The following is a 20,581-nucleotide window of genomic DNA, read 5'->3' as shown; positions in this document are numbered from 1 at the left end:
GGATACCAACTCTGGAAAAAATCGACGCGCATTTAGTGGCAGGATGGGCATCTTCGAGGAGGAACAATTCGGGTGGGCGGCACGATCATCACCAAATTACGGAGTCCATTCGTAGATGGGGGAAACTAAGCATAACTAAATCTTCATCGTGACTGTGCTCCGACGGAATATCACATCATCACTGCATGGCTAGACCGCGTCAGAGGGTAGGAAATCATTTGATTAAGGAGCGTGTACCCGAGGGGCATCAATTTATAATGGCACCTACCCTGAATCTCTTTTCCGAATTACATACCATTCAAGAGGAAATTGGTCCATGACAGGTTCGAGCCAGCCCTAATATCGTTCTGTTCCGAAATCCTGAGACCATGCCGTTCCTCAAGACTTTGATCAGCTGGACCACTCTGATCTCAACCATCCAGGCTGCGTTCCCTGTCATTGAGACTGCACAGGGTCCAGTGAGAGGTGTTGCTTCTCCCTACCGAGAAAATGTCACCGTATACCGGGGCATTCCATTTGCCGCACCTCCAGTCGGCAACTTGCGCTTCACCCCGCCGCGGCCACCAGCAAACCACAGCGGTGTGCTTGAAGCGGAAAAGTTTGGGCCCCAGTGTGTTCAAACAAAAGAGTCATCGCCAGGCATTTTCTACACGGGCAGTGATCAGATGAGCGAAGATTGCTTGTACCTGAACATCTGGACCCCGACCTACAAGGATGACGAAGACATCAAATCTAAGAACCTGCCGGTCTACTATTGGATCTATGGAGGTCGTTATGAAATGGGCTCTGGTGATGTGAAGACCTACGATGGATCTGGACTTGCCATCAAGGACGTGATCGTCGTCACCGTCAACTATCGAGTCGGTGCTTTTGGATATTTCGCTCACCCGGAGCTCTCGGCCGAATCGCCTCATAACAGCTCCGGCAACTACGGGACTCTGGATCAGATTGCTGGCCTCAAGGTAATACCTCTCGCTCAGCTTGCATTGCCTGGAATCTCAGCATTGACTCTTTTCCATAGTGGGTCCATGAAAATATTGCCAACTTCGGAGGTAATCCGAACCAGATCGTCACGGGGGGGCAATCCGCTGGCTCGGCCAGTTCTCTGATTATGGCGTACAGTCCTCTGTCACGCGATTACATTGCCGGAGCGATCTCTGAGAGTGGCGCGCTTTCTCCGCATGATCCTAACACTGCGAGTCTGGCGGTCAGCTACCGCAACAAACGTGAGGCTGAGCTTTTCGGCGTCAAGCTGTTCCGCGAGCTCAACATCACTACCCCAGCCCAGCTGCGCAACCTCTCCGTTGATGCTCTCAACAACTTGGATACCGAGAATGAGGACCTACTGGTTGGAACTCCGTTCGCCACTCTCGATATGGAACCACCAGAGTGGCGTCCGGTTGTGGATGGCTGGGTCCTGACGGAGAAGTACGGTCCACTACTCCGGCATAACAATCATGCCGATGTCCCTATCATGACTGGCTTCAACAAGGACGAAGGAATCGGGGAGTACAATGCTACCTACTATAAGTCTCTCTACGGGGAGGTTTTCCAGAACTTCTCCACGGAGTTCTTCAAGTTGTATCCTGCTGCGAACGATACCCAGGCCACGGACAGCTCGAACACCTGGAAACGCGACATGTCCCGTGTCACTTCCTGGAAGTATGCTGCCGACTGGGTCGCCGGGGGTGCGAACACCAATGTGTATACCTACTTCTTCACTCGCGCTCCGCAAGAAGATCTCTCGGGAGGTGCCTACCACGGCGCGGAGCTATGGTACACCTTCAACAACATTCCGTATGCGGACTACACTGCCAACTTGACCTGGCCGGCAAAGGATTACGCCATTGCGGACCGCATGTCCGATTACTGGGTCAACTTTATCAGATCCGGTAATCCAAATGGACCTGGGCTCCCGACGTGGGAACCCTCGACTCAGGAAGCCAAGAAGATCATGTACCTGGGTAACACTTGGGGCATGCAAAGCATTGCTCCTGACGCTGTGGTCAGCTTCCTCATGGATTGGTTCAGCACCCTTTACGAATGGTAAACTTCAAGACTCGGGCTGATCGGAGTGGTACGGGAGGGAGAACGGCCCCTCACCCCTCGGCTGGCTTTTCGACAAAGGAATCAATTTCTACGTAGTTGCAGAAGACAGTCCATGTCATTACCACTCATGTAGTTTCCAGAATATGCAAGGATTGCCTCTTGTCATCGGTATTCTCTGAAACATTAGATTCAGTTTAGTGTCAACCGTCTTTTGCTCCGGAGGATATGAAATTCTCTTCGTGAGTAATTTACCGTCTGAAAGCAGTCTTGAAACTTGACGGACGTGTTTGCTGGTCGAATGGCTACGGGTGGGGATCGACTGGTCAAACTGCCCTGGTTTCGCAGTCCACAATACCCGAGTACCTAATAGTTAGAACTGAATTCTTTGGACACTCCAATCTGGCAATCCGGGAGTAGAAAACTCCGCGGAAGTGATGAAACAAGGAGAATTCCGTTTCCAAGATCTTTGGGTGAAATTAGGTCGAAAATGACGTAACGCACGGAGATGAATTTAACCAGGTCTCTGCAGAGTCATATCTATGCCTATGCACGAATAGAGTCTTATCTCTCTGTCGATCACGGCTCAGGTCCGAGGAAGCTTATTCCTCTGTAGGTTTAATCCTGCCTGTTGATGCATCTTAGCGTACAAGCATCTTAGCGTACACTTGGCCGCGCCTCGGCCGCGTAAGACTTCTTAGTTTATTGACACCCCCACAAGGTTTTCAGTACAAGAACACTGCAGTTGAAATTAAACGCGCGTCTTGTTGAAGATACCATGATCTATAACGAATGACTTCATTTTCTCCAGAGCTACCTACCTTGGGAATAAAAGGACCGAGCCGTCCACTCAATATTTTTTTTTCCACACTCACATCTTCGCTCGTTCCTGGATTCTCAGAGATATGAAACAGCTCCTGTCCCTTCTTGCGGTGGCCAGCACGGCCTACGCTACTTCTCTGGGCAGTGCCTGCACCACCTCGCGCATACGCGAGTCGCTGCCCGAGGATGGCTATATTCTGGGGGTTACCTTTGACCGGGACTCGGTCACAGCCAACGCGGTCTACAACTCCTCTCACTCAGGCGAGGTCTTCTTCCCGGATGCTACTATCGATTTTTGCAACGTCACTTTCTCCTACACCCACACCGGGTCAGGGCAGACCGTCATTGTCGGCTACTATATGCCCGCGCCCGAGGCCTTCAAGAACCGCTTCCTGGCCACGGGAGGGGGTGCTTATGCCATCCAATCTGGCTCCATGTCGGCCCCGGGGGGTGTGATGTATGGTGCCGTCGCTGGTTTCACTGATGGCGGATTCGGTAGTATGGACAACGACTTCGACGACGTCTTCCTGCTCAGCAACGGCACGATCAATTGGCCATCGGTATACATGTTCGGATACGAGGCTATCAAGGAGATGACGGTCATTGGTAAGCAATTTACCAAGAACTTCTACGATGTCTCCAATAGCAGCAAGGTCTATACCTACTACCAAGGTTGCTCCGAGGGGGGTCGCGAGGGATGGTCTCAGGCCCAGCGCGCCGGGTCGGAGTACGATGGCTTGATTATCGGGGCACCAGCCATTCGCTACGGGCAGCAGCAGGCCAACCATTTGTTCTCGAACCTTGTGGAACAGACTCTGGGTTACTACCCCCCACCCTGTGAGCTGGAGAAGATTGTGAACGAGACCATCGCCGCCTGCGATCCCCTGGATGGCCGCAAGGATGGCGTGGTCTCGCGATCTGACCTCTGCCAACTCCACTTCAATATGACTTCGATTATCGGCAAGCCCTACTACTGCGCCGCATCGACCGCCAGCAGCCTGGGTCTCGGGTTTGGTAAGCGCGCCTCCAACACTGAGCCCGCCCAGAATGGCACTGTCAGTGAGAAGGCCGTGGCCGTGGCCCAGGCCATTGTGGATGGACTGTACGACTCTCAGGGCCGTCGCGCCTATATCTCCTACCAGATGGGGGCCGCCTTTGATGATGCGGAGACCTCTTACGATTCCACCACTGGCGAGTGGGGTCTGGTATGTCTCCACGAATTGCCCCGTTTGATCTGTTTGTACTACGTGCTAACTTTAGAAGGATATTGCCGGCGCTGGAGGCGAGTGGGTGGCCCGTTTCCTAGAGCTCAAAGACGAAGACAACCTGTCGTCCTTGGAGGGGGTGACCTACGACACCCTCGTGGGTTGGATGAAGCAAGGCATGACTCGTTACATGGACTCCCTCCAGACGACCATCCCCGATCTGACCGAATTCTACGAAAACGGGGGCAAGATCATCCACTTCCACGGCGAGCAGGATGAGTCAATCCCCACTGGGTCATCTGTGCACTACTACAACTCGGTCCGCCAGACGATGTACCCCGGGAAGTCCTATAACGCCAGCACCCGAGCCTTGCAGGACTGGTACCGACTCTTCCTGGTTCCCGGCGCGGCGCACTGTGCCCTGAATGATGCCCAGCCGAACGGCCCTTTCCCCCAGACCAACTTTGAGGTCATGTCCCTATGGGTCGAAAAGGGCATTGTCCCGCACACCTTGAACGCCACTATCCTCCAGGGAGAATATGAGGGCAATAATGAGCAGCTCTGTGCCTGGCCTCTTCGCCCTTACTGGGCTAACAATGGCAAGAACTTCACCTGCCAGTATGACCAGGCCTCTATCGACACCTTCGACTACAACTTTGACGCCTACAAGCTCCCTCTCTACTAAGGACTGTTCGGGTTTCGCGGCGCTCTCTTCCCTGTTGGGGACCCTACTTTGGTACAACTCGACGGGACTTTGGGGGATCGAAGCGTTGTTGATATGGAATGTATACATACACTACCTGCTGTGAGACTGCTACTTCATCTGCGGTGGATTGGTTGTACTCTAGACTACTTACTTTGGACACCCGCATTGAGATTTTATTGCACTTTCAGGGCTCGCATGTGCTGCCGTTCGTAATGCTTAATTCTGGCCTCCGGCGGCCGTAGAGACGGGTCAGTATCCCGCGGAAAGCTTGTACAGCAATTCTGAGGTTTGATAAAGGTGGCTGGCGGATGAACTGCGAGGAACGACACGTTCTATGTATGTTTATAGTTACTGCAGACTTCGCAACGGTCCCCAAGTTACCTGAAGTAAACTCAACCCCGTTCCTTCAAGCTACTGGTATTGGCATGCGAATCCTGCATGGGCTGTAACCGTCAATCTCAGATCCTATTATTAGGTCATTGAGTCTACTTGATTCTTATGATCTATAGTAGTAATCTGCGCTATATTTATTCTTGATTAAACTTTAAATAAATCACTTGAGTAAATAATCTTTTAAACATTATTACAAAAAAAAAGAATAAGCTTGATTCTAGAAGCATAGTTCGTTATCTTATTATCACTCGGGGTATATATTCCAGCAGCTAACTCTTGCATCAATTGTAAGAGGCCTAGGATATAAAGCCAACGGCTTTATACTATATCTACTATATAAGGATAAGTAGTTAAAATGTAGATAGATCCAGGCAGGTTCAGGTAGGTTTAAATAGAGTTAGATAGATGCTATAGAGTAGATTTCTCTTCTAAGGTACTAGTCTCTTAGTACTTTGGATAAGAGTCTTTAGTGCCTTTTTAGATTTCTTTGATTAAGGATTTCTTATACTGCTAGTCTTTCTGTAGCAGCCGCCCCAGCTACACGCTTCGCCATTGCTGCAGGCCGTGTCTCACCACTCCTCCACGAACACACGTCTATCAACGCGGAGGTGCGGAACCAGGAGGATAAGTCCCCGGAGAAGAATAAGGAGTATGCGCATTCGGGTTGTGCGATGGAGGAGCCATCTGCTGCTGCTGCTGCGGCTGAACTGGCTGACCGGCATAACCCGTCTGCGCTGGCGGTTGCGGAGGCTGCGCGGCATAATTCTGTTGCGGCTGCCCTGCGCCTGCATAGCCCGACGGGCCCGCTGGATACGTCCCCGGTGGTGGTTGACTCCCTGCCGGGTGCTGGTACGGGCTCTGGGGCGGCACGGTCGTTGGCGGCGCGGCATACGTCCCGGGGGCCCAATATTGGGCGACATTCAAGGTCGGCAGACCCGTCACTGCAGCTGGTGCGGCGGTGTTGGGCGGCGGGTACGCGAGAAATCCTGGCGCCGTCGGTGCTCCTGCTGGTGCTGCTGGTGCTGCTGCTGGTGCTGCTGCGGTCGTATACGCGGACGCCGCCGGGGCTGCAGTCGGGGCGGCGGCGAAACCATCAGCGCGGAGCCCCTTGCGGAGATTCTCGTACTCGTCATTGCGGCGGTGCTTCACTGCCCACAGGTACGAGTTGAACTGATTGGAGACGCTGGTGACCTGGATGAAATGGTCGCGGGTGAGCGGGATGTGGTGCTTGTCCTGCGCCTTGAACTCGGCGAGGGCGATTGCGGTCTGGAAGGCATTGCGGATCTGGCGGCCGTTCCAGATGGGCTTATACTCCGGATGCTGCGCCTGCAGGTTGAAGATCTCGCGGGCACAGTATTCCAGCTCCAAGGGGTTGAAGTTGATCTCCGGGAAGGACTGTTTGATGCGCGCCATCTGTGAGTTCCAGATGGCGACCGTCTGATTCTGGTCGAGGGGGGCGTAATACAAGGCCATGGAGATGCGTGATTTGAATGCCTCGTCGAAGGCACCGACTTTGTTGGTGGTGAGGAAGAGCACCCCTTCGTAGTACTCGAGCACTCGCAGGAAGACGGAGACCAGCGCGTTGCGGTCGACGTTGTCGGCGCTGCGCTCCGCCAGGAAGACGTCGGCTTCGTCCAACAGCAGCACACACTCCCAGGCCTGCGCCATCTGGAAGCAGTTCTCCAGGTTGCGCTCCACGTCTCGCGGCGTCAGACCCAGGTCACCTGCAGATTAGGGTTATTCGGAGGTGGTCTGGTCACCGGAGCTGCTGGAAACCTACCGCAGGTGATTGGCAGCAAAGGCTTGTTATAATACTCCGCCACCGTTTCTTAAAGACAACCAACGTCAGAATCAAGATGCTGAGGTTACTAGTGCGAACTGGGGACACGCATGCTCACCGGCTGTCGAGGTCTTGCCTACTCCTGGTACGCCGTGCAGGAGGATAATCAGACCCTTGCCTATTCCATTTGTGAGACCAGACATTGATGACAGGGTAGATGCGGACATGGATACCGACCTTTGTCCCGCACGAGATCAAATTGGCGCCGCTTGGGCCGAGATTTGGAGAAATGGGTTTCCATTAGCGACTGGATGATGTTGCGGTGGCCCGGATCGATCTCCAGGTCCTGCCAGGCTTCTTTCCGGGGCTCCACGGGCTTCAACTTGAGCTCGTTGGGGTCGTTTGGATCCTTACCCAGATCCAGGCAGGCTGGGAATTGTTAGCTGGACTCGCCGCAACAACGGTCATCAGGTTTTCTCTCTTACCCCAGCGACGCGTCCGAAAGACAAAGGCGAAGACTCTGGCAGGAAGTAAGAGCTGATCTTCCTCCGAGAGATGGGTGCCATGGTTCTCCCATCCCTGCGAGCGGTCCTTCAAATCCAAGACGCTCTCGGCAATGCGCAAGTCCCAGACTCGGTCATCTTCGATGTAGCGATCAGTCTCGTCCCCCGCCAGCTCCGCCGCCGGAGTTTTGGACAGGGTCGCATCTGGACTTTCGGGGCTCCACTCGGGGATGCTCTGCAGAGCGCGCTCAAAGTCCACCATGACTTGGCTCTCGATGTACTCGGAAGGTGTCGCCACGGTGCCCATGCTCGTCGGATCCGGGTTCGCCTGGCGCAACTTGCGACCATCCGGGGCCAGATTCAGACTGCGGCCGGAATAGTAGCGATAGCCTGGCTTCGTGTACTGCAGGAAGTGGTTGGCCCGGGCTAACAGCTCCGTGCGGTCGACCAGGTTGAGCTGCTCGGCGGTATGGAGGGGGAACACCGGTAAGGAGGTGACCGGTTGCACCTCTTGGAACTCTTGGATGGTGAATACTTTGTGCACCCGAACAAACTGCGTACCATTCCAGTCGATGTAGTAGCAATCTAACACGAACGGGTTGCACCGGTCGTTCCAGATCCCTCCCCCCAATTCAAACTGCCTATCCGACATGGAGGGCTGTTCCATGTTGCGGCGCCCTCCGGTCCCTTGGATGATTCTCCAGACCTTCTGCGGAATCATCTTGTCCGGAACATAGATCAGGCTTCCCGGGGTGAACAGATGCCACAGTTCGCTGAACAGGACCTCGGTGGTGGTCTGCAGGGCGGCTCTCACGGGGAGAACATACTCATCCATGAAGGATACCAGACAACGGAAGTCCTTGGCGGCTTCTTCCTTTTCCTTCAAGGTCAGGGAGGTCCAATCCGTTTCCGCTTTGAAAATGTCATCCAGACTATATACACTCGGAGGGGCTTCGTGTTCATCCGTCGACGACGACGCTGGGATCTTTGCCTGCGGCCCCTGACTATAGTGGGCCTGCTCCAGCTCCGCCAGTCGATTGCGGATCTCCTGCTCCAAGTGCACCAGAATTTTGAACGGACGCATGATGACCAGACCATACCCGACGTGATACTCTAGAGACCCGTCACAGAGGCCAAGCAGGATGCGCATGACGGGTAAGGATCGAATGCGGATACGATTGGGCAACGCAGGGGCGCCAGGTCGCTGGAGATCCTGCGAGGCACCCGCCGGTTGATGACGAGGGTCTACGACGCCGCTACGAGAGCGCTGCCTCGCGGGGGGCTCGTCAGCGAGAAGATAGATGGCGCTATGCGGCTCGGTGCAGGGTCCTTGGGTCTTGCTCCATTCCTTCCACGGGACCGGCTCGATCTTCGGGGTTGCGACCTGCCGTGGGGCCTCCTCCTCTGGCTTCTCAGCTTCGGGTTTGGGCTTGTGCTGCTGGGAGGCCTTTGCAAAAATCCACTGTAGAGCCTTGGCACTTTTGGTGAGCCAGCGCACTTTGTCATCTTCATCGAAGACCTCTTCCGTATAATACGCGGCCGTCTGCTCCAGGAGCGCGGACAACTCATCCACCAACTTCTCCTCCTTGTGTGGGACCTCTGCGCTTTCCATTTGCTCGACCTGCTCGGCTTGCTCGTGGGGAGGATCTGCACCTTTGGACACTCCAGCAGGGGGAGGAATCTGTGCCTCGCGGGTGTCAGTACTGACTCGTGTGGCCTGCCCCCGCTTGCAGACTGGGACTTACGGTGATTGTGCTGGTAGTTTCGGGGCTGCTGGCGGGAGTCTCGTGCTGGCCGTCCCCAGACAGCATCGACTCCCTGGACGAGGTGCTGGACACTGAACTCATGGTCACTTCTGCAGAGGGAAGTGCTAAGAGCAGCGCTTCAAGTTGCTCGCAAAGAGAAGGCGTAAAGAGCCCTCTGGGTCATATATGCGCGGCTGCAGTGGCGAACTCGGCCATCACGACCAGCCCGCTGTCACCGCTGCATGCATGCATGAGAGCAAGCATGAACCAAGGGCTTTTTGGAATCCAGCCCCCATTCGGTTGGGCATCCGGTAAGCCCGAGGCAAGGCAACCTGAATTGCGTACACCAAGAAGCAAACATGCACCCATCAGGACGGATCGATTGGCTGCGACTGATCGCTCGGACCCTCTGTCTTCAGCCCGGGGGCATCAGACTCGAGTCATGTCAGATGTCTGAACTTTCAGCCTTTCTGATATCCCCTCCTCCGCCCGCACTTTCCCCTCATCTGACCACTTGCTTCGCACAGGGCAGCAACAGTTTATGATGCGGATGAACCGCCAGCCAGAATCGACTAACTTGATCAAGTTAGTTTATGCATGTTCTGCGCGCAGATGAGGGATATCAGTGCGGCTGGCTCGATATGGGCCGTCGGAGGTACCGATACGACGATGCGTGTTATGCAAGAACCATCACACAGCCGACGAATCAACGAGAAGAAGTTCGGTCGTAGGTACAGCTCCTTGAGCGAGGCTGAGCTGAGGAAGAGTAAACGAAGGAACAGGACCGTAAACTCGATTCGTCGCCTATGCAGTGACCATAGCATGCGGGGTGTTGGTCTGGGCAAAGGGTGGGTTGTCAGGTCTATTGTTATGCAATATTAATGCATCTGTGATTCAGGCTGTATTCAGCGATATCCACCACCTGGCGATAATCGTCCGTCCATCTTCAGATTTGCCCCCCAATATCGCACCAGTATGGAATGCACAAACTATTTCATGCGGCATGAGCCTTTCCACTTCGATGAAGAATTTTCCCTCGCGGCGAGGAACCATCACGCGCGGAAAGTAGCCCGCCAGGCATCCGAACGGTATAGAGGGCAATGCATGTATTCCGAAGATTGCTGCTGACCACCTCCAATGTAGAGCAAAGTCGAGACATCAAAGCTTCAAGAAGTTTCTGGGAACTTTCACCACTTTTGCCAAGGACAAGGAGATCAGACGGTTTGATCTGGATCGCAAATTCCAATGGAATGACGTGCAGAATGAGGCCAACGCAGCGGTGGAAGCCTACTCGGCGCCAGACTCATTCCTTCGAAACCCCGTCCGATATCTGAGCCGCTCGTTCACTCAGAATGCCTCGACTCTGGAAGTGCTGCTTCATTTTGTTCCCGACGGGGAATATACTTCCATCCTCTGCGGAGCATTGACACTGGTCTTCAATGTCAGTCCTCCGCCCTCCCTCCCCATCCCCTCCCCCGAGCACGACGGGAATCGGACGACTGGATATCATGCTAATCTGTGCATGCTGTGTGTCCAGGCGGCCAAGCGAGTGGACAGTCTCCGAAAGCGAATCTTGGGCTGCTTAGCAGCTTTGCCCACCATCGTTCACGAAACCGCCGAATACCGGGATCTGTACCACGACGATGAAGATCTCTGGCAAGCCGCGGAAGATCTCTATCTCGGCATCCTGGAAGGGATCGAGGCCATGCTACAGTGGATGGACGAGTCAGCCTTCAGTATGCGGTCCCACCGTAGTTGAATCTGCCCTCTTCCGCAGAAGGACTGACCCGCTGGCATGTAGAAAAGGCAGTGAAGGCGTTCTTCCACCAGGATTCCTACGGCAAGAAGATCGAAGACGAAGCCATCAAATCCGGTATCGAGGACGCGGCCAGCAATTTCCGCGCCATCGTGGAATTCTGCTTACACAAATCCGTCCGGAGCATCGAACGGCACATGGAGATTCTGGTCACCCATGTCGCGGCGATGGAGAAGCAGGCGAACTGGTACTATTGTATGTACGCCTCCTTATGTCCGGGGGTGGATTATCGCCCTCAGCGTCTAATCTCTCTCCCTTCCCCCAGCTACGCCCCACGCCCCGATCATGGTGGTGAAAACCTGCTTCATCGACGTGTACGGCTTGCAGCGCATCATGGCGGCAGACCCCGAGCTCGTCCGCCGCGACCTGACACTCGCCCTGGCCGATGCCCTGCACGCCTGCCCGCCAGCGCTGCATGCCCACGCGACAACCCTACTCCACCGCGACGAGTTCCGCCACTGGTTCTTGGGCTCCTCCTCCGCCCTCCTGCTCGTCAACGGCTGTCTGCCCGTCACCCCCGAGCAAGAGACCGCATCCCCGCTCACCACCGTCGCCGGCACCCTCTACGGCACCCTCTCCGCCAGCCCCGCCGTTCTCCCGCTCTTCTTCCCCTGCGGCCAGCACCTCCACCCCCACGACCCATTCACCGGTCTCGCCGGCCTGCTCCGCGCCCTCAATGCCCAGCTCCTGCTCGGGGACCCCGCCGCCGTCGACACGTCCGCCGTCGACTACCCCTTCGTGCACGCCCTCGAGGCCTTCGACCTGCCAGCCCTGGGACGCTTGTTCGCCCATCTGCTGGCGGGATCCCCGCGCCGCGCCGTGTTTGTCCTCATCGACGGCTTCACGCTGGTCGAGGGCAGTGCATCGGCGCTGGAGCTCCGCGGCTTCACCGAGCTGTTGCGGCAGGTGACCGGTGCCTTGCCGGGGGTTGCCGGGCAGCCACCCCGCACCGGGCCCGTCGTGAAGGTGCTGGTGACGAATGCGGACTCTGTCGTGTATCTCGATGCGTGGCGGAATCAAGACGTGGTGGATCTGGAGCCGGACGCTGTGCTTGACGATGGGTTGGGTCTCGACATGTATGAGACATCGGCGCAACTGCTGGGGTTTTGAGCGAGAATCGGTCCGGTAAGGGAAGGATTAGCAGTCCAGACGCTTAGCTCACGCTTTTTTTTCTCGGGAATGAAGATACAAAGATACAAAGATATGATACAATATAATTGTTTTATCAAGACGTGCTCAGCGTTGTCTCCATTGACTCTTGTCGCGGGTTGCCGGGCTGTGTTCAGTGCTTGCCCTAAGTTGTACAGAATTATACTCAATGCACCAAGTGTGACCGGACCCGCTTGTACCGCAAACCAGTCACGGAATGGCTTCGTCCGAGATGTTGACAATCAATGCACACTACATCGATATAGCAATCCTCAAAAATGACCTCTTCCCCTCACAACCGGGCCTTGTCCTCCTCGCGACCCACGAGGTTCAGACTTGTCTAAAAATGTTCCTCTCATCTCCCTCAATTCTCCAAGAGTCAGAGAGCAGCTCCGGAATTAGAGCCTACTAAGCCTGCGTAGCCCCCCCGTTCCCCGAAATGACCAGGTATAGTACACGAAACCCATCGTCCATATTGCCATACGGACCTCGGAACTCAGATCGACCATGATTTCAAAGAAGCGAGGTTCGTCCAACGGCCGCACACAGATGCTACGGCTCTTTTGCAGACTATCGCAAGAGACGTGGTGGCGACACTCCTCGATTTGACAAGACCGGTGGGCAATAGGCGATCCCCCTCAGGCACATCTCGACCAGCCTATACGCCAAGATTCTCAAGATTGAGGTCGTTAGGGAGGAAGGAGATCCAGAGGAGCACTGATGACGAGTATGTGCAACTGATGTTGCCCTCATCGTTCTCCCGTAAATATTTTCCCCCAGAGGATACTCAATGCCAAAACCCTGACATACATATCTGGAGACCCCCGTTAGATACTGTCGATGTGTAAGGTCTCTGTATACTTTTCTTGCTACAGCTGGGAGGCAGTTGATTGGTGATGAGCATTGATTACTGTATGGCTACTTGGAAGCATAAAATACGCGCTAGTCTTCTTTGGATTGAATGGATCCACTCAATTCAGGCACGATACGCTTTAGCCCCAATTCTGCCTAGCCAACCCTACGAAGTAAGGTATATAGAGCCATCCACCCGCCAGCGGCGAACAATAATCTATCTTACACCAGCTGCAGCCGCAACATGATCCTCTGGAAAGTCTTTCTTGCCCTGCTATTGTGGTCTGTCCCGACCGTTGCCACCGGAAGGGGGGAGACTTGCGACAATGATGCTCTGTTGAACGAACCCATCGGCATCGACCTCGGCCATCATCTGGTCTCTGCCGCCTATGCCTACTCTCTAGACAATCTCACTTTTCTAGGCGCGGTTGGCCACCAGGGCTACCAGCAGCAGATCATGGAATTGGCCATGGATCACTTCGGGCAATCAGGGTGGATGTCATCGGGAAAAGGGTCATGGTCGACGTCGACCCCGCTGGCGCTTCTGGGCAGCGCCGTTGGGCGCCTGTTCGAGGGGTTCGACGCAAAATATCCCATCAGCAGCCACCCGTATATCGCCTGGACTCGAGATTCACTCCAATCCCTACGTGCTAGTGTCTTCCGCAGCTACGAGAAGATCCCCTCCCCCATCCGACGCCACATCAAGGCCTTCCTCGAGTCGCGCGGCCTGCTTACGCAAGACTTCACTGAAACACTCACCGAAGTCTTCACCGAGCTCCAGACCACCGTGTGGGATGAACACGGCGTCAACATCACCTGGGCTATTGTAGCCGTCCCGGACTTCTTCAACGAGGCGCTCAAACACGCCGTCCTGCAAGCCGGGCAGCAGGCGGGGATCACAATCCTCGAGGCCGCACTGCCCCCGCGCTCCTTCTGCACGCACTACCTGAATCCGGCAATTGACCAGGAAGCTCGGATCTTGATCATTCACCAGGGGCAGTTTCATTGTGGCGCCCAGTTCTACGACGGGTCGCCCAAGCGTCGTCGCGCCCGTCGCGGCCTCCCGGGGTATCGGTATATGCCGCTGATGCCGTGGGCGAGTGAACGAATCCAGCGCAAGCTCATGGATGAGCTTGTGCGCGACGACGATCATTTGAGGGCTCTGGTGGATGGGGGGAGAGAACGGGTGTTGTTGAGGAGTACGATACAGGAGACGAGGCTGGCGTTGAAGGGGTATGACTCGACAGTGGAGCTGATGTGTGGTCTGAAGGTGTCGCTGGAGAGTCAGCTCGGCGGTGGTCATAGAGGGGAAGAAGACGCGGCAATGCTCGACGAACTTCCGCTCAACCTAGACTCTTGGTGGCCGCATGGGAACGTTCCCGACCTCGTCCTCACGCGAAGCCAGATCGCGGCGGTGGAGGACGAGTATGTGGAGTCTCTGGCAGGTACTCTTCAGGCGTACTTGCAAGTTACCCAAGGTATGTGCCCCGGGGCCATAGGCTATACCGGTATCAACAGCAGGACCGACTGACCGAGTGATAGCATTCTCGGAGCCACCCCAGAGGAATGGCACAAAGAGTCTCGAGAGACTCGACTACGTGATCGTCTTGACGGATCACTTTGATGGCGAGCTTGTGCACCGTGCTGTCCAGGAGGCCTTTGGGGAGGGAATTCAAATTATTGGATCGTTGCAGGAAATTGTGATGGCGGCGGAGGGTGCTGCGCGGTTGGCCTGGAAGCGCAGGCAGAATCTACTTGCAAGTCGCAATATCGCAGGGATTGAGCATGATGAGCTTTAATGGTGGACGTATCGAAATGTCCGGGCTTATCGATGGCTGTAGTGCCAACCATGTATATATATATATATTATCCATCTACCGATTACAACTCTTCTTGTATGTAGTCATGACCCCGGGCAACATCGTCCATCCTCCTTATTTGATTTTTAATATTCAATTCTTTTGTATAGCCTCCGTGGTGCATTTGTCCGGTTCCCAAGCCAATTCCGAGTCTTCATCCTCTTTAAACAACGAGAAGATGTAACCATGTGACTGTACTAGGCATATTTTCCTCTCTTAAACGGGCTATTTTAAGACTAGACAGATCTTATTTGCACTGCTCTACGTGGACAGCTTGTAATCTTTACGAGGAACAGCTTCTGTCTGCCCTTGAATCTACGCAGTAGTTGGATGGGTGACCACCAACGAACCCTTTCATTGCATCAGTTATCGTGTATGTGATTCTAATACCATCATTTCTTTCTTCAATTGTATATACAATCCTCCTGTCATCTATCATCTCCAAGTTTGAAGATTCCAATTCTTGTTATGCACCCCTCACTAGAACACCCCACCAAACAATCCAACCCTCCCCCAACAAACGTCACGCCTGTGCACTCACCATACGATCCACCATATCCATATCGGTATCCATTTCCGCGGACTCGAACAACGACGCGGCGTCCGCCATCACGACGTCGCCGAATCTTTTCGGCACGCAGAGATCACCGGTGCCCGGGTGCGCGGCGCGCTGCTTCGACTCGGCGAGGTGTCTTTTGCGGGCGGCGGCGATGTTGTTCTGCGCCACGAAGGAGAGGGCGATGCGCAGGGCGCGCATGTAGCGGGATTGTTGGGAGGAGCGGGTGGGGTGGGCGAGGGGGACCATGTTGTCTGTTTTGGTTATTGTTTTTGATGAATTGGGGATATCTTGTAAGACAGGCGCAAGTTGGGAGCTCTTAGAAAAGGTATGTACGAATCAACAGATACAAGAATTATCGTCAGCTGTGATGATGGCTGGCTATGTTTACGGCCGGCGGGAATGTGTAGCAGTGTTTTATAATCGAGAGAGGAAGATAGGGCGAGTTAAGCTTCTTTGTCTACTCAGGAAGTAACAATGGCGAATTGTTATCTTGTATGCCAAAGATTACCTCACAAAGCCATTGTTGATTGTTCAATAAACTATGCGGTGAGCATAAAGCAGAGGAACACAGTGACATACGCGATGGGGGAAAACTCACAGGAAGAAAAGAATATTGATTGGGTCATATGATGGATTGGAGGCAAAACAGCCAAAGAAGTCAGCCGTGGACGCATTTCTTCAAGCCCACGCTGCGCCGATCTTCTCATATTGAATGCCTGATTGCCTTCAGGGCTCTTACGCAACCCATGGTCATATTGAGGGAAGCAAGACAAGGCTTCGTTACCTGTATACAACAAGGCGCAAAGGGAAAATGCAACCAAGTCTTTCCGGAAACTCCTAACCATCCATGGTAAATCCGTTGACTGCTTTCTTCATCGGTGATGTCTCCAGCATCCAGTTTCCATCCCTGACTTCTCTGGCAATTCCACCCCTCTGAGCGGCTCTCATCACCTTCTCTCCGGCCACCGTCTTCTCCCCCGTAAGCCAATCCCAAACATAGCCTTCCTTCAACCACATCCAGGTCAAATAAGCCCGTAGCTCTTTGTCTTTAGGCAATACCTTCTTCCACTCGGGCACAAATTCCGCCTCCTCCTCGCTATCATTGGCTGCACCCTCCCCCCTTTCCCTGCCATCCTCAGATGCAACCGTTGTCTTCCCTTTACAAACTCCCCGCAACTCGTCCCGACAGAAGATCCTCCAGCTATCCAACGAATAAGCACCCACACCGGGAAGATGCGCAATCTCCCATCCCACACGTTCATCCTCATCATCTAGACACTCATCGGGGCGGACATCACGACCATCATTGGTATTCGGATAGTGGAGTTTCCGATACCGACACCCGCGAGCAGGAGGACACGCGAGCCATGTCTGTGCGAGGGCAATGCACTTCTTAGCGCGTTGGTGTTGAAACCCCAGACAGCGAATTAGCTCGGTCAATTCGGTCGGATCGGCAGTCGCAAACGCTGCGATAGATGGGTAACACTCAAAGACATGAAACAGAACAGGAAGAGCGACATGGCCGCGCGTGCGGTTCAGGAAGATAGTTGCAATCAGAAGGCGGAAGGGGTCCTGGGCAAGTTGTTCCTGGACCAGGCCAAATGTCTGAGCGGAGATGGGCTGAAAGGGGAGACAAGAGGACGGATCGGTTAGAGGCTGGGGGAAAAAACGAGATATCTTAGGTGGACGGCGTGATTGGGTAGGGCGCAGTGTGGCGGTAAGCTCATTATCATCATTCGTAACGCGTTCAGGTGGAGGTCCCATTCCGTGATTAGCCGGTTCATGTGATGATGAAGGGGAAGGATGTGCTGGTGTCGAAGGGCAGGAGTCAGGAAGATCGCTCGGCACATCGCTTAGCTCGGAACAATCGGAAGAAAGGAGGTCAGATGGTACTTCATTGATGGGTGTACGTATGGAATCAATCTCGGAAGCTCCCTTCTCTACCTGCGAGAAGTATAAGGACCGTACCTCAACGCTGGTGGTTCCCCTTTGCGAATCATCGGTGTCGGAAAACCCGAGGGTTCCTTTTCCGCTGGTCTTGCTTTCGCCTTGGTAGGAGTCCTTGGAGACCAGTTTGGATTGGCATGTCTTGACTTTGCCTGTTTTATTTTGAGCTGAGCTCGATGTTGCATCTGAGCTTGACAATCTGATCCGGTTTTACCTGTCCCGGGCCTTGTTGCAATGTCAAGCTTCACCAATGTGTGAGGCTGCGAGCTTGTAGCTTTATTGGTCTTGTCGCCCTTTCCAGGCCCCGTCAGCTCAGTCACGTCGGCAGTACCGCGGGTTGTGCGGCGTTTTCTGGATTGGCCAGCCTTCTTAACCTTGCCGCTCTCCTGGATACTTTCCATTTTCTCGGACTCAACGGCGTTCTTTGAGCCTGCGCCGCGGTTGCCGCTGTATTGTCTGGAATTCGAGTATCTAGAGATCTGAACCGGCTGCGGGGCCGTAGGCCTCTCAATACTAGCGCTATTACTGGCGTTCTTCGCGTGCAGGGAGGTGAAAGTATTGGTGCTCTTCTCGGATTGCTGAGTTGTATCGGGTCTAATATCTCTGATTGGCTCAATAGAAAGTCGATTGAGCCTTTCCGTGCCAAAACTCTCGATGTCGGACCTCTGCTGGCTCTGCAAGGCATTGCTCCTTTCTGTGGTGTTCGTAGTAATGTCCTTTGCAGCTTTCTCCAAGTACTTGATATCGGGTTGTGCGTTCTTATTGAGCTGCACGGGTAACGTCGATGATCGGTTCGAGGAGTTGTGATTTCCAGATGAACGATGAGCCTTCTTCCTTCTTTTGGACTTGTCGACAGAAGCTGTATTCTCTGGATGGCGTTTTGGGATAATGATGATATCGTCGTCCTGCTTCCGTTTCTTGCCACTGGTAGCTGCATGGTCAAGAGCCGCCTCCGCCTTCGTCGCCTTCTCTTCTACACCTCCACCGCTCGGTTTCCCTTTCTGACCGACCGGCTTTCTTTCCATCCTGGGAGATCCGCTCCCGCACGAGGGTGTTTTTGGCAAACTTACATCAATCGCTGCTGCTGTTGTACGCCAATCGGGTGAGCCAAGCTTGGATTCATCTGGCAGAGTCATACATCCTTTCTCCGGCTCACCGATAGAGACAGGGTTCAGTCTCCCCGATGATTTAGAAACTGAGTGTTTCATTGCCTTGAATTTGCGTTCGTTCAGTCTGGATTCGAGGACAACGTCCCCATCTTGCTCATCCACTGAATCGGCGTGCGGCAGTGACTCAACGGACTCGAATCCCAACGCGGCTGGCTGGGTCTGACTCTTCACGGCCGAATGTTCCCCTGAATTGACCCAGAGTTGATCTTTTCCATCGCCAGTCATCGCATTTTGCCCCGCTTCTGGAGGCACCTTGGGCGCTTTTCCGGTCTTCTCGCCCCACTGGAGCAGATAGACACCTCTCAGAGCGTTCATCATGCGCGCAAATTCCTCTTCGGTCATGCTGATTTCTGAGGCTTTCTGTGAGGCATAATCGACAAAGGTGCGCTTCTCCGCCCTGTTCACTGGGTAGACGCCTTTCTGCATAAAGTCCGTCGCGCAAAGTGCGAAGCCCAGATCTCTGACCAGAGGCCTGCTGACTAAGGGAAACCGATGGTAATCTTCCTCGCAGTCAGAGTCAAACTCAAAATCGCTAGTCTCATCATCGCTGTCCTGGCTTCTTCTGTAGTCGCGCGCAGTGGAGTACGGTGGGGATTGCGGCGCCGGCGACCCCGAAAGGTCGATAGACTCAATATCCGTGAGCAACGCATTTGGCTGAGGAGAATCGGGGGGCAGCATGATGGACTCCAAGGTCGTGGTTGATTTCGGCTGAGACCGAGATTCGGTTGCCGACTCGAATTCAAGTTCGGAGCTCATCTCAGATCCAGACTCAGATGTGGTGTCATCGGCCAGCTCAAAGTCCGACAGAATGTGAGGTATGATGCGCTTTCCTAACGCCCAATCTGGAGAGCTCAGCTGGAACTCTGCCTGCAACCGTTGCTGCGTTCCCTGCGACCGGTCCGGGCTTCTACCGTAGTCCGGCGTATCACTGGTTCTCGGAATTTGGCTATAGTCGTCGAACCGGGAAGAGTGCTGGCTGGCTTCATCCGAAAGGATGTCGTCGACGGTCTTTTCGTGGAGAGCGTAAAGAAGCTCAGATACGCTACTGGGCATGTCTTTGTACCCAGCACTTTCCTTGATGTCGTCATTCGATTTCTTGTGCGTCACGTCTCCGCTGGGGCTTATCTTGGGCTTGGACTGGCCGGGAGAAGAGGTGAGGGGATCGGCGAATCCGACGCGCTTGATTCTTGGGGTGAAGATTTTAGATGCCATCTTCAGGGGAGCCGTCACTGGCCTGAAGGAATGGAGTGAAGGTATGAAGTGAGAGATGGATTGGGCGGGAGAGGATAGTAGAGATAAAAGGTACGGTGTTGAAGCTTAAGGTGTAGCGTTGAGAAGCGGCTAGAAGGATGAATGAAGACGACAGACAAGAGACTAGAGGTGATACGGTAGAAAGGTTAGTGAACCTGGAGTTCCAGTCAACATCAACTCAGGAATCTCTCACTCACAATTAATTCAGATGAGTGGATCAGCCAAGAGCGAAGGGCGAGGCGTGTTACTAGCCTGGGGTATCCAAAACAGAGACTTTCCAGAGAGACATCACACGCCTATCGAGCCAACGACCAAGATTCATCTTCAGTCTCACAGCGGCGAAGAATTGGTGAGGACCTGCATCCCCAGGGTCCTGCGGCAAGTGAGGCCGGGGAGGCAGTGAGGACGGGAAGTTGAAAGCTTCGCGGATGCGCCAACACGGGGATCAATAGATCGCGTGTCTAGGCCCACCAATGTGATCCACTTATCACAGCATTGCTTATCAACGGAAGCCGATAGATCAGAAAGACAACCCCATCTTCTGGCGACACAAAAATCCTCAGAAGCTCAGCACAATAACACAAATTTCACCGTTCATCTGCCTTTTTGCTCTCTGGTTGCAGAGCGCGCCCAGCCGTCCTTTTCTGCCACCGCCTGTTTCAACAGTTTCCGCGCCCGAATTTCCGGGACTGTTACTTCTTAAATCCGCCTAAATCCGTGGTTTTCGTTGCGAGATTGCGAGCATTCTGCCTTTTGAGGCGGTCTGACAGGCGGTAAAG

The 20,581-nt window shown here is 54.1% G+C and overlaps 7 protein-coding genes across 7 annotated transcripts; 4 read left to right on the top strand and 3 right to left on the bottom strand.

Annotated features, from left to right (window-relative positions):
• Nucleotides 1-368: 368 nt before the first annotated feature.
• BP01DRAFT_393365 (carboxylesterase/lipase family protein) lies at nucleotides 369-2,050 on the top strand (the record flags this gene model as incomplete). The annotated part of the gene is made up of 2 exons (XM_025578231.1): nucleotides 369-962; nucleotides 1,022-2,050. 2 exons carry the CDS (start codon nucleotides 369-371, stop codon nucleotides 2,048-2,050), a joined length of 1,623 nt encoding a protein of 540 aa, XP_025429505.1.
• A 708-nt stretch (nucleotides 2,051-2,758) lies between these two features.
• Nucleotides 2,759-4,883, top strand: BP01DRAFT_402647 (tannase and feruloyl esterase). The gene is made up of 2 exons (XM_025578655.1): nucleotides 2,759-4,073; nucleotides 4,129-4,883. The coding sequence occupies exons 1-2, from the start codon at nucleotides 2,952-2,954 to the stop codon at nucleotides 4,756-4,758; spliced, it is 1,752 nt and encodes a 583-aa protein (XP_025429504.1). The 5' UTR covers nucleotides 2,759-2,951; the 3' UTR covers nucleotides 4,759-4,883.
• A 759-nt stretch (nucleotides 4,884-5,642) lies between these two features.
• Nucleotides 5,643-9,069, bottom strand: BP01DRAFT_402635 (uncharacterized protein; the record flags this gene model as incomplete). Its single annotated transcript, XM_025578654.1, has 7 exons — nucleotides 5,643-6,498; nucleotides 6,685-6,896; nucleotides 6,953-7,000; nucleotides 7,071-7,130; nucleotides 7,190-7,328; nucleotides 7,559-8,659; nucleotides 8,708-9,069. Coding segments are annotated over 7 exons (2,651 nt in total), but the record flags the coding sequence as incomplete, so codon positions are not given.
• A 1,076-nt stretch (nucleotides 9,070-10,145) lies between these two features.
• On the top strand, nucleotides 10,146-12,126 carry BP01DRAFT_402624 (uncharacterized protein; the record flags this gene model as incomplete). Its single annotated transcript, XM_025578653.1, has 4 exons — nucleotides 10,146-10,288; nucleotides 10,344-10,936; nucleotides 11,002-11,211; nucleotides 11,282-12,126. Exons 1-4 carry the CDS (start codon nucleotides 10,176-10,178, stop codon nucleotides 12,124-12,126), a joined length of 1,761 nt encoding a protein of 586 aa, XP_025429502.1. The 5' UTR covers nucleotides 10,146-10,175.
• Nucleotides 12,127-13,253: 1,127 nt separating this feature from the next.
• BP01DRAFT_358490 (uncharacterized protein) lies at nucleotides 13,254-14,890 on the top strand. Its single transcript, XM_025575445.1, has 2 exons — nucleotides 13,254-14,495; nucleotides 14,560-14,890. Exons 1-2 carry the CDS (start codon nucleotides 13,262-13,264, stop codon nucleotides 14,814-14,816), a joined length of 1,491 nt encoding a protein of 496 aa, XP_025429501.1. The 5' UTR covers nucleotides 13,254-13,261; the 3' UTR covers nucleotides 14,817-14,890.
• A 1,027-nt stretch (nucleotides 14,891-15,917) lies between these two features.
• On the bottom strand, nucleotides 15,918-17,287 carry BP01DRAFT_100062 (methyl-CpG-binding domain-containing protein 4). The gene is made up of 2 exons (XM_025570229.1): nucleotides 16,034-17,287; nucleotides 15,918-15,974 (listed from the first exon to the last, which is right to left on the bottom strand). The coding sequence occupies exon 1, from the start codon at nucleotides 17,197-17,199 to the stop codon at nucleotides 16,273-16,275; it is 927 nt and encodes a 308-aa protein (XP_025429500.1). The 5' UTR covers nucleotides 17,200-17,287; the 3' UTR covers nucleotides 15,918-15,974; nucleotides 16,034-16,272.
• BP01DRAFT_100044 (uncharacterized protein) lies at nucleotides 17,288-20,169 on the bottom strand. The gene is made up of 2 exons (XM_025570228.1): nucleotides 20,000-20,169; nucleotides 17,288-19,925 (listed from the first exon to the last, which is right to left on the bottom strand). The coding sequence occupies exon 2, from the start codon at nucleotides 19,761-19,763 to the stop codon at nucleotides 17,376-17,378; it is 2,388 nt and encodes a 795-aa protein (XP_025429499.1). The 5' UTR covers nucleotides 19,764-19,925; nucleotides 20,000-20,169; the 3' UTR covers nucleotides 17,288-17,375.
• Between the last annotated feature and the right edge of the window lie 412 nt (nucleotides 20,170-20,581).

Source organism: Aspergillus saccharolyticus, assembly GCF_003184585.1.
Source record: "Aspergillus saccharolyticus JOP 1030-1 unplaced genomic scaffold BP01scaffold_26, whole genome shotgun sequence".
In the NCBI taxonomy this organism is placed as follows: domain Eukaryota; kingdom Fungi; phylum Ascomycota; class Eurotiomycetes; order Eurotiales; family Aspergillaceae; genus Aspergillus; species Aspergillus saccharolyticus.
Note: the sequence above shows the minus strand (reverse complement) of the source record. Positions and strands in the feature narration are given on the sequence as shown.

What these genes read in the sequence shown, in the direction of transcription:
- BP01DRAFT_402647 (XM_025578655.1), top strand. Translation starts at nt 2,952, where the DNA reads ATGAAACAGCTCCTGTCCCTTCTTGCGGTGGCCAGCACGGCCTACGCT. An exon ending in CCACTGGCGAGTGGGGTCTG is followed by an intron (nt 4,074 to 4,128) that starts GTATGTCTCCAC and finishes TGCTAACTTTAG; the next exon opens with AAGGATATTGCCGGCGCTGG.
- BP01DRAFT_100062 (XM_025570229.1), bottom strand. Translation starts at nt 17,199, where the DNA reads ATGGGACCTCCACCTGAACGCGTTACGAATGATGATAATGAGCTTACC.
- BP01DRAFT_358490 (XM_025575445.1), top strand. Translation starts at nt 13,262, where the DNA reads ATGATCCTCTGGAAAGTCTTTCTTGCCCTGCTATTGTGGTCTGTCCCG. An exon ending in GTACTTGCAAGTTACCCAAG is followed by an intron (nt 14,496 to 14,559) that starts GTATGTGCCCCG and finishes ACCGAGTGATAG; the next exon opens with CATTCTCGGAGCCACCCCAG.
- BP01DRAFT_100044 (XM_025570228.1), bottom strand. Translation starts at nt 19,763, where the DNA reads ATGGCATCTAAAATCTTCACCCCAAGAATCAAGCGCGTCGGATTCGCC.